The sequence below is a fragment of the Anolis sagrei genome, chromosome 5 (assembly GCF_037176765.1).
Source record: "Anolis sagrei isolate rAnoSag1 chromosome 5, rAnoSag1.mat, whole genome shotgun sequence".
NCBI classification, from domain to species: Eukaryota; Metazoa; Chordata; class Lepidosauria; order Squamata; family Dactyloidae; genus Anolis; species Anolis sagrei.
In genome coordinates, this window is record NC_090025.1 from 148,894,024 (window position 1) to 148,905,620 (window position 11,597).

Sequence of the window (11,597 nt, forward strand, 5' to 3'; positions counted from 1 at the left end):
TGCAGTGAAGATATGCTCAAGGCAGTCATGTTTTCAAACTCTGAAATACAACGCACGCCCTGGACAAGGATCCGGCCTTCTTATTTGCAAGAATAACCATTATATGTCCGTCCAGGGCCTTCTTGGAGTTCTATACTTAGCTCAGAGCAAAGGATTTTTAAGTTAAGCCTGGACGCTTTGGCCTGGTGTCAACTTTCTCTGTGTGTGTGTCTCTAGCTCTGATCCAGACACATGCAAACAGCTTGCAAAATTGAGAAAAGGGGCTTTTTGGGTGGCAGAGGGGTGGCAGGTTGTGGAGCCTGAGCTTCCAAAAAGCAACTTGGACGGGTGTGGGTCTTTCTGAAGGGGGGCTCTAGTTTGGAAGGTGGGCAAAGCGAGCTGGGGGTTTGTTTCCTCATTGGGAATGTGGGGTGTGTGGCCGGGGGATGATGGGCTTGGGAGTGCGTGGAGCCCAGGCCGAAGGGTGCCTGGCTGGCTGGAGAGGGGGATGCGGCGTGGCGACAGCTCCAGAGCGGGATAGAGTTTCAGCGGCTACTATATATAAAGCGGGCCGGGCCCCCTTATGTCACGGCGCTAATTAAATTCCGTCGGGCGGCTCTTCTGCTTCTTCTCTTCCCGACTCTTTCCCTTTCTCCCTTTTGGGGAACCGCTCGTTCCCCATCAGGAGGCTCTTCTGCTCTTCTCTCTCCTCTCCTTCTTCGGGGCTTCTTTGGGGAGCCGCTCGCCCCCCTCCGCCCAGGCGCAGCATGATGATGGACCTTTTCGAAACGGGCTCCTATTTCTTCTACTTGGACGGGGAGAATGGCGCCTTGCAGCAGCTGGACGTGGCCGAGGAGGGCTCTCCGCTCTACCCGGGCAGCGAGGGCACCCTCTCGCCCTCTTCCTGCCAGGACCCGCTGGGCGCCGAGGCCGGGGGAGGAGGGGGAGGGGGCCGGGACAGCGAGGGGAGCAGCCCCGCCGGGGAGGCGCACGTCCTGGCCCCGCCGTGCCTGCAGGCACCCCACTGCCCGGGACAGTGCCTGGTCTGGGCCTGCAAGACCTGCAAGCGCAAGTCCGCGCCCACCGACCGCCGCAAGGCCGCCACGCTGCGAGAGCGCCGCCGCCTCAAGAAGATCAACGAGGCCTTCGAGGCGCTCAAGCGGCGGACCGTGGCCAACCCCAACCAGCGCCTGCCCAAGGTCGAGATCCTCCGCAGCGCCATCAGCTACATCGAGCGCCTCCAGGACCTCCTCCACCGCCTCGACCACCAGCAGCAGCAGCACCAGGACAAGAGCCAGGAGGCGCTCCTCACCCACGGAGCCGCCGCAGGAGGGAGCGCCCAGGCCTTCGCCTTCAGCCCCAAGGCGGGGAATGTAAGCGCCGCCTCTGACCCTGGCCCACAGAGATGGGGGGCTCGGGCCCGTCCCTTCACCTCAAGGCAGTAGATAGCGCTTGGTCCTTTGGAGGGAGGGAGAGAGGGAGGGGCGCTCCGTTGATGTATTTATTGTGTTGTGGAAGGCTTTTGTTGGGAATCTAAGCTGTTAGGATCAAAATAACCCTCAGTCGGGGTGATTCCACCATAAATATTGCACAGTACTAGAAGTAAACTTCATAACCATATGTGTGGTGTGCCTGGATAAGCTTCCATTCAACAGACTGGCCGGAATCACTGGGTTGCTGTGAGTTTTCCGGGCTGTATGGCCACGTTCCAGAAGCATTCTCTCCTGACGTTTCTCCCTCATCTATGGCAGGGATCCTCAGAGGTGGGTTAAACTTCTGTGCCGGCAGGACTGAAGACCGACAGGTCGCAAGTTCGAATCCGGGGAGAGGCGGATGAGCTCCCTCTGTCAGCTCTAGCTCCCCAAACGGGGACATGAGAGAAGCCTCCCATAAGGATGATAAAAACATCAAAAATCCCCTGGGCAACGTCCTTGCAGATGGCCAATTCTCTCACACCAGAAGCGACTTGCAGTTTCTCAAGTCACTTCTTACGCGACAAAAAAAAATCCTCAGAGGTTGTTGAGGTCTAGGGGCCTCATCACACTAGAAAATGGGAGGAGCCTCTATGAAGAGCCTCTATGTTTATATATATTTGGAATGTCCAGGGTGGGAGAAAGAACTCTTGTCTGTTGGAGGCAAGTGTGAATGTTGCAATTAAAGCCTTGCAGCTTCAAAGCCTGGCTCATTCCTGCCTTGGAGAATCCTTTGTTGGAAGGTGTTAGCTGGCCTTGATTGTTTCCTGTCTGGAATTCCCGTCTTCTGAGTGTTGTTCTTTATTTACTGCCCTGATTTTAGAGATTTTTTAAAAAATATTGGTAGCAACCTCACTTGCCTAGTTTCAAACTGACCTCACAACTTCTGAGGATGCCTGCCATAGATGTGGGAGAAACGTCAGGAGAGAATGCTTCTGGAACATGGCCACATGACCCCGTAAACTCACAGCAATATATGTATTTATTAATTTAGGAAATTTCTATATCGCCTTTCTCTGAAGACCCAAGGCGGTTTACCATTGTTCTCAGGGGTGCTGCAGCACAGGGCCCTGTTGGCTGTAGTGCAAATCTACATTTGAAAACATTGTATTTCGGACTCGCTGTCCCCTGCCACGGGTTGCTGTGGCCCAGTCTGTGTATATGTGTTTTGTGTGTGTATATATGTGTGTATATATATTTGTGTATATGTGTATATATGTGGTTTTGCGCATGCGTTGTAATGTATTTTTTTGCTTTTTAAGTCTCTTCCGCTGTGTTTTCCCATGTTTTTATGAGTGATGATCACTTGTTGGCCTGATAGGTGTATTGTATCTAGATTTGGTGTCAATTCACCCAGTGGTTTTTGAATTATGTTAATCCCACAAACGAACATTACATTTTTATTTATATAGATAGATGGATTCAGGCATAATGACAGAGTTGGTGATAGTCTACGGGAGTGTGCCACAAAGCAGGCAGTGTAGGACCACTGGGCCTCCTTTCTTCAGGGCCCAAGGAAGGGGCCTCCTAACTTAACTAGCACAGGGCCCAACTTGTCCTAAACCTGACACTTTCCTCTTCCCTCCTGTTTCACCCCATCTTTCTCTCCCCTCCTATCCCTTCTCCCTTCCTCTCCCCGCCCTCTTCCTCCTCCAGATGCCACCAGCCCCCGACTTCCTGAGTCCCTGGCCCAGCGGGGCGGAGCATCACCGGGCCTTGACCAACGGGCCCGCCGCCAAAGAAGGTAAATGGGGGCGCCCCAAGGCTATAGAATCTGTATGTCTGATGTAGGATCATAGAGCTGGAAGAGAACCCAAGGATGATTCCATGCAGCAGAATCCCTCTGCAACATTTTAGGATGTGGAGAGCATGCTGTGGACTAATGGTTGGTTCTCTTGCAGTGGGAAGAACCATACAACCCCCGACTTTTGGAAGAGAACCCCAAGGGCCATCCACTCCATCTCCATTTGTACCATGGAATCATATTATAGAATCCTGAAATTGGAAAGGGACCCCAAGGGCCATCCAGTTCAGCCCACTGTTATTTAGGAAGACACAATCCACGCCCTCTCGACAACTGGTCATCCAGAAAACCTCCAGAGAAGGAGACTCCATTAGGCTCTTGCCCTCAGGAACTTTTAGCTCATGGGTTGTTGTGACTTTTCCGGGCTGTGTGGCCATGTTCCAGAAGCATTCTCTCCTGACGTTTCGCCTGCATTTATGGCAAGCATACTCAGAGGTTGTGACGTCTGTTGGAAACTAGGAAAATGGGGTTTATATATCTGTAGAATGTCCCGGGGGGAGAAAGAACTCTTGTCTGTTGGAGGTAGGTGAGAATGTTTCAATTGGCCACCTTGATTAGGGTGTAATGGCCTAGCAGTTTCGAGGTCTGGATTCTTACAGCCTGGGGAATTCTTTGTTGGAAGACATATTAGCTTGTGCCTAAGTGGAATCTCTGCATTTGGGATCCATGATTCTGTCCTGGTCTCTGGAGCAGCGGAAAACAAGCTCGCCCCCCTCCTCAAAGCGACATCCTTTCAGACAGGCCCGTAGCCAAGATTTCGTTGGGGAGGGGGGCTAAAAAAATTTCAGGGGGGGTTTCGGGGGGGGGGGGGCTGAGTTTCGGGGGGGGGGGGCTAAGTCTGAGTGAAAGAGGGTCTACCCTAGCAAACCTTTTGTATCATTACCCCAATACCCCCATGCATATGGGATATATTGAGTATGGTGATCAGATCATGATATGAATAAAGATAACAGTTTAAATAATGCACCAGTAAGGCCTTTTCGCGAACCACCATGAGAATTTGGGGGGGGGGGGGGCTTCAGCCCCCCCCCCCCCCCCCCCCCCCGCTACATGCCTGCTTTCAGATATTTCAACATTTTTTTTTTTACGACTGTTTTCTGAAAAGGATCCAGTGGCCTTTGTCCGTGGGTTTTGGCCTGGCGGAAAGGCGCGAGCAACCCGATTCTCAACACTTACGCCAAGGGGGACTTGAACCCAAACATGACCCTGTCCCGGATCTTATTGAGTGAGGAGTAAGCCCTCCGCTCGCACCCTTTCCATGGGACTCCTGCCCACCAGCGCCCTCGAAGCTGCTTCCAGCTCAAGTCGCCTTTCGAAGAAAGATTACTTTCTCGCTCCCTTTGGATTGACTGCAGAACCGAATGTACGGGTCGGAACCCAAGGAAGGATCACACAGAAAGCTGTCATTCAAACAAGAGTCGTAAAGGAGGATGCGAGGATCACGACCGAAGACGAGATTGCTCTCGGGTTGAGAACTTTGAAAATCCCAATCCCTTGCTCACCAGAGAGGGGGGTTTGGAAGCTATGGCCCTGACTCGAAGATAGAATTCTTCCACCGTGTTGAACACAACTTCTTTCTGAGGAAGGGTTGGCGTTGGCATTTGAGAAGATCTCAACCAGAGACCAATCTTTCCACGTCTGTAATGCTGTCCAACTGCACTCATTCTACAGCAGGTATGGGCAAACCCAGGCCCCTGGCCGGATTCAGCCTCTTTTCTCAGGCCCTCTTCTCTCTCGCCATTCTATCGTTCCTTCCTACTCTCTTTCCTTTCTCCTTCCCTCCCTCTTTCTCCTTGCCTTCCACCTTTTCGTCCTTCCTTCCTTCCCTCCTTCTCTTTCCTTCCTCCTTACTTCCCTCCCTTCCCTCTCTCTTTCTCCTTTCACCCTTCCTCCCTTTTTCCTCCCTCTCTCCCTCTTTCACTTTCCTTCCTTCCCTTTTGTCTTTCTTTCCTTCTCTCATTCCTTTATCCTTCCTTTCCTTCCATCCTTCTCTTCCTCCCTTCCTTCCTTCTCTTTTTCTTTCCTCCTTCCCTTCAACCCTTTCGTCCTTCCTTCCCTTTCCTTCCTCCTTACTCCCCCCTTCCTTCTCTCTCTCTCCTTTCATCCATCCTTTCATCCTTCCTCCCCTTTTCCCTCCCTCTCTCCCTCTTTCACTTTCCTTTCTTCCCCTTTGTCTTTTCTTTTCTTTTCTTCCTCCTTACTTCCTTTCCTTCCCTCACTTTCTCCTTAATAATAATAATAATAATAATAATAATAACTTTATTTATACTGGGGACGGCTTACATGAGGCCACGCCCATCAATACAGTAAACACAGTATAAACGCAAATCCTTCCTTCCGTTCCACCCTTTCATCCTTCCTCCCCTTTCTGCTCTCTCTTTTGCCTCCTCCCTTCCCTTTTTCTTTCATTCTCTCTTTCCTTTATCCTTCCTTCCCTTTCTTCTTTCCCCTTTTCCTTCCTCCTTCCCTTCCTTCCCTTCCACCCTTTCATCTTTCCTTTCTTCCCTTTTGTCTTTCCTTCCTTCCTTCCTTCCTTCTCTCCCTCTATCTCCTTCCATCCTTCCCTTCCACCCTTTCAACCTTCCTCCCCTTTTTGCTCCCTCTTTCGGCTCCTTCCTTCCCTTTTGTCTGTCTTTCGTTCTCTCTTTCCTTTCTCCTTCCCTTCTCTTCCTCCCTTTTTTCCTTCCCTTTTTCCTTCCTCCTTCCCTTCCACCCTTTCATCTTTTCTTCCTTCCTTTTGTCATTCCTTCCCTCGTTCCCTCTTTCTCTTGCCATCCTTCCCTTCCTCCCTTTTGGCCTTCCTTCTCTCTTTCTTTCCTCCTTCCCTCTTTCCTTCCATCACTGGGAAGCCAGTCCTCCTAACAGGGAGTGCTAGCATATGGGCCCCCAAGTTCGAAAGTTTGCCCATGCTGTTCTACAGTGTGGAAGAAATTCTGTTCAACACCGTGGAAGATGTTTACCTTGGAGTCAGGAGCACAACCTCCAAAGCCCTCTCCCTAAAAAACAAGTGCCCACCCATCCCTCATCAGGTGAAGGTGTCGTTGTTGTTGTTGTCATTGTCATTTGGCGAGGCACCATCATCCTTTGACAGAGAAGACCGAAGAAGACCTTGTCAAACGACAACGCCTTGAGTCATGGCGGTGAATGAAAGTGGGGTCAAACCGCGTTAATTCTACAGTGTCAATGAATCATTGGGGAAAAAAAAACCCCCGAGGGAAAACAAAGGCTCGCTTCTTTCCCAGGAACTTTCCTTAAAAAGAGACGCCTTCCTCTGCATTTAATAGGCATTTTAACCCAGGAAAGTTTGCCACGCATCAACCCGTGTTTAAAGTGGCCACTTGTCGAACCAACAAGACGAGGAGCAGAACATGGGCAAGTCAGATATGTGGACTACCGAACCCAGCATTCCCACCGAGTCAGTCTTTTGTGAATCTTGGTTGGAGGGGGAAAGGAGGGAGATGTCTCTCAATCACAATAACAACGAATTTCCCCCCAGTCTGCGAATTTCAAGAATTGTTCAGGGCTCGACCAAGGTTTGAATCCCCACTGGAGATAGATCTGCACCTTCACATAATACAGTTTGGATTGTATTATCATATAATGCAGATCAAATTGCGTCATACAACCATTTCGATGTAACTTCGGACGTGAAAAGTCCCAGTTTTGTTTTGTTTTTGCGTCAGGAATGACTTGAGAAACCTGGGTGACTTGGAGCAGGTCACACACTCTCAGCCTGAGAAAAACCCATGATTGGGCGAGCATAAATTGGAAACAGAGAAGCCATTGAAACCCACAAGCATGTGGACGATTTCAACAGAAAGGGGGAAATCATGAAGACGAATAAAATCTGGTTACCGGTATTTAAAAAACTCTAAAATCGGGAAATACTGATTTTAGAGTTTTTAGAGTCCATACTTCAGAAAATAAAGCCCGGGAAGGATATTAGAGGCAAAGATGAAGTACTTTGGCCACATCATGAGAAGACAGGAAAGCTTAGAAAACACAGTGATGCTGGGGGGAATGGTATGGATGGTATCCTTGAAGTGACTGGCTTGACTCTGAAGGTGCTGGGGGTGGTGACGGGCCGACAGGGAGCTCTGGTGGGCTGGTCCATGAGGTCACGAAGAGGCGGAAGTGACTGAAGGAATAAACAACAACAAAAAAATCAGGACAGTAAATAAAGAGCAACACTTAAAAAACAGGGGAATTCCAAGCAGGAAACAATCAGGGCCAGCTAACACCTCCCAACAAAGGATTCCCCCTGGCATGAATCAGCCAGGCCTTGAAGCTGCAAGGCTTTTCAATGCTAATCAAGGTGATCAATTTCAATATTCACGCTTGCCTCCCACCCTGGGCCTTCCACAGATATATAAACCTCACTTGCCTAGTTTCCAACAGAACTCTCAACCTCTGAGGATGCCTGCCATAGATGTGGGTGAAACATCAGGAGAGAATGGTGGAGGCTCCTTTTTTGGAAGATTTTAAACAGAGGCTTGATGGCCATCTGTCGGGGTGCTTTGAATGCAATTTTCCTGTTTCTTGGCAAAGGGTTGAACTTGATGACCCATGAGGTCTCGTCCAACTCTATGATTCTATGATTCCGGAACACGGCCATGCAGCCCGGAAAACTCACAGCAACCCAATAGAGTTTGATTATTATTATGATACAATGCAGTTCAAATTGCATAATTTGACAGAGTAGATCAGGGGTCTTCAGACTAAGGCCCAGGGGCCGGATATGGCTCTGCAAGGTCATTTACCCTTGCTCAGGGTCAACCTAACTCTGAAACGTCTTGAAAGCACACAACAACAACAATTCTATTTCATCAGCCAAAAGCAGGCCCACACTTCCCATTGAAATGCTAATAAGTTTATATTTGTTAAAATAGTTATTCGTTTTAATTATTGTATTGTTTTTAAGTGTTGTTTTGCACTACAAATAAGATATGTGCAGTGTGCATAGGAATTCATTCATACTTTTTTCAAATTATAATCCAGCCCTCCAACAGTTTGAGAGACTGTGGCCCTCTGTTTAATAAGTTTGAGGACCCCTGGTATGGATCCATCTTCAGCCTGAAAATTCCCTGGGTGACTTGGAGCAGGTTCCACACTCTTAGCCTCAGAAAACCCCCATGATTGGGTTGAGCATAAATTGGAAACTACTTGGACACACAATAACAACAACAACGTATTTGGCATTCCCTCGCTTACTTTGCCTATGCCTTTTCTTGAGGTATGTCAATGGTCATTTAGAATGGTCACCTAATTTAATTTGAAATTGTATTGTAGAAGGCTTTCATGGCCGGAATCACTGGGTTGTTGTAGGTATTTTCGGGCTATATGCTATGTTCTAGAGGCATTTTCTCCTGACGTTTCGCCTGCATCTATGGCAAGCATCATCAGAGGTAGTGAGATCTGTTGGAACTAGGAAAAAAGGGGGTTTGTATATCTGTAGAATGACCAGGGTGGGACAAAGGACTCTTGTCTGTTGGAGCTAGGTGTGAATGTTTCAACTGACTACCTTGATTAGCATTTGATTGCCTAGCAGTGCCCGGAGCAATCTTTTGTTGAGAGGTGATTAGATGTCCTTGTTTGTTTCCTCTCTGTTGTTGAAATTTGAAATTTGAAATTCCTGGGATGCTAGGAAAATTGGGAAATGTCTCAATGGGGAGCAGGGTTCTTCCATAGGGGCAGTGCCCCCTTTAATGTGTTGACTGCTTTATGCTGGGTTGAGGTGGGAAGATGGCTGCTGCTTCCTCTCAGCCTCAGGTCTGAATCATAGAGTTGGCCATCCAGTCCAACCCCCTGCCAAGAAGCAGGAAAATTGCATTCAAAGCACCCCTGACAGATGGCCATCCAACCTCTGTTTAAAAGCTTCCAAAGAAAGAGCCTCTACCACACTCCAGGGCAGAGAGTTCCACTGCTGAACAGCTCTCACAGTCAGGAAGTTCTTCCTCATATTCAGATGGAATCTCCTTCCTTGTAGTTTGAAGCCACCTTCTTCAACTCTCCTTTCTTCTCTTTCTTCCTCTTCCCAGGGCTTTCCCTCCTGGACTCCTCGGCCTCCAGCAGCCTCCGCTGCCTCTCCTCCATCGTGGACAGCATCTCCTCGGAAGATCACAAAGTCCCCACCGGGGAGGAAGTGGCGGAGAAGTAGGCAGCAAGCCAGGCGTATTTTTGGAAACTGGACGGTGCAAGGGACTGTCGATCCCCTTCGCCCTTTCCACTAAATCGCGCATTAATTTAATCTTCTGGAAACCCAAGAAGGGTGGCCAGGCGCTCGCAGCTGAACAAATAAAAAAAGGCCTCTTCTTAAAAGGGAAACCCGCCTTGGAGTGGAGGGTGGGGTCCCTCTTGCCCCCCCCCCCCCCCCCGGGCATTTGGATTGGAACCTCAAGTTGCCTTTCCTCCTCTCCTCTCCTTGGCAAATTAATATATTTTGATCTTGCGGCTTAGTGAGCATCCTTTGCCTCAAACCAAGTTCATTCCTGTCGAAGGAAGCTCCTCCTCGTGGGTTGGGATTTTTTTTATTATTATTGTTGTTGTTTTTAACAAAAAAGGATTTCCAAAGTTTGTGTGTGGATTTTTGTTGGTTTTTTTTGTAAATAATTTAAAGGCGTCCTCTCTTTTTTGTGTGTGTTTTGTAAAACAAAAAGATATAGAGATATAAATTTATATATAGATATTTAAAACGTGGAATGCGACTTCGTGGCTATAAGAAGGAAAACTGGACGATATTCCCAAGGCTGGAAAATAAATCACTTTTGCGTACGAAGTTGTTGTGGATTTTTGTCCACCTGTCAAGGAGATTCAACTGAAAATAATAATAAAAATGTTGGGACCTGTAAAAATTAAGTTTGGGCATTGTAAGTGTCCAGTTGCCATGAATTGTAGTTGAGAAAAACGATTTCCCTGGCTCTAGAAAAAGGAAGCAGGTGGATTATGTTTTCCTTTCCTCTATTTCAGTGTTTCTCAACCTTCCTAATGCCACAAATACACTTCCTCATGTTGTGGTGACCCCCAAACATAAAATTATTTTCGTTGCTACTCCATAACTGTAATTTTGCTACTGTCATGAACTGTAATGCATATGATATGCAGGATGTATTTTCATTCACTGGACCAAATTTGGCAAAAAAAACAAAAACCCTTATACACCCAAATTTGAATACTGATAGGGTTGAAGGCGGGATTGATTTTGTCATTTGGGAGTTGTAGTTGCTGGGATTTATAGTTCGCCTACAATCAAAGAGCATTCTGAACCTTACCAACGACAAAATTGGGTCAAACTTCCCACACAGAAGCCCCATGACCAACAGAAAATACTGCGTTTTCTGATGATCTTTGGTGACCCCTTTGACACACCCCTAGCCCCCCCCCAGGGGTCCTGACAGCCAGGTTGATAAACGCTGCCCTAAGTATTGAGAATCCTTTGATTCATAGGCCATTATAACCCGTCCCCCCTTCAAAACCTTTAGCATAAATGGATGGAAGTTCCTACTGAGAGGAAATTTATTAATCCTGACCAATGTGTGACTTGTTTTAACTGAATTGGTAGGAATGAAGGTTAACAATTTACATCTAATTCAACCAGAATTGGAGCCCCCAGTGGCACAGTGGGTTAAACTGCTGAGCTGCTGAACTTGCTGACAGGTGCCAGGAGTGAGCTTCCGCTGTTAGCTCCAGCTTCTGCCATCCTCACAGTTCGAAAATATACAAACGTGAGTAATGCTCCAGTAGGAAGGTAACGGTGCTCCATGCAATCATGCTGGCCACATGTCCTTTGAGGTGTCTATAGACAACGTTGGCTCTTTGGACGATTCGATTTAATGTCAAAGGAAAACCTTTACCTTTACCTTCATTCAGCCAGAGAAGTCAGCCATAGCAGAGCACCTGATGAACCAACCTGGACACAGCATATTATTTGAGAAAACAGGAATGCTAGACCGCTCTCACAACCACCCTGTCAGAAGCCATTGATATCCACAAGCATGTGGACAATTTCAGCAGAAAGGAGGAAACCATGGAAATGAACAAAATCTGGCTACCCACCAGTATTTTAAAAAAAACCCTCTAAAATCAGGACAGTAAATAAAGAGCAGCACACAAAAAACAGGGAAAATCCTGACATGAAAGAATCAGGGCCAGCTAATACCTCCCAACAAAGGATTCTCCAAGACAACAACCAGCCAGGTTTTGAAGTTGCAAGGCCATTCAATGTTAATCAAGGTGGCCAACTGCGACATTCACAGTTGTGTCAAGCAGACAAGATTTCTTTCTCCCACCCTGAGAAATGCATGCAGAAAAGATCAACCAACCACTGGCACCTTTCTCCCCCTTGT

General features: G+C 48.0%; 1 protein-coding gene across 1 annotated transcript; it reads left to right on the forward strand.

The window, feature by feature from the left end:
- Positions 1-216: 216 nt before the first annotated feature.
- On the forward strand, positions 217-10,026 carry MYF6 (myogenic factor 6). The gene is made up of 3 exons (XM_060777397.2): positions 217-1,352; positions 3,108-3,195; positions 9,294-10,026. The coding sequence occupies exons 1-3, from the start codon at positions 747-749 to the stop codon at positions 9,410-9,412; spliced, it is 813 nt and encodes a 270-aa protein (XP_060633380.2). The 5' UTR covers positions 217-746; the 3' UTR covers positions 9,413-10,026.
- Positions 10,027-11,597: the final 1,571 nt, after the last annotated feature.

Coding starts and splice junctions, on each gene's coding strand:
- MYF6 (XM_060777397.2), top strand. CDS start 747: ATGATGATGGACCTTTTCGAAACGGGCTCCTATTTCTTCTACTTGGAC. Junction 1,353..3,107: donor TCAGCCCCAAGGCGGGGAAT/GTAAGCGCCGCC, acceptor TTCCTCCTCCAG/ATGCCACCAGCCCCCGACTT. Junction 3,196..9,293: donor CGGGCCCGCCGCCAAAGAAG/GTAAATGGGGGC, acceptor TCCTCTTCCCAG/GGCTTTCCCTCCTGGACTCC.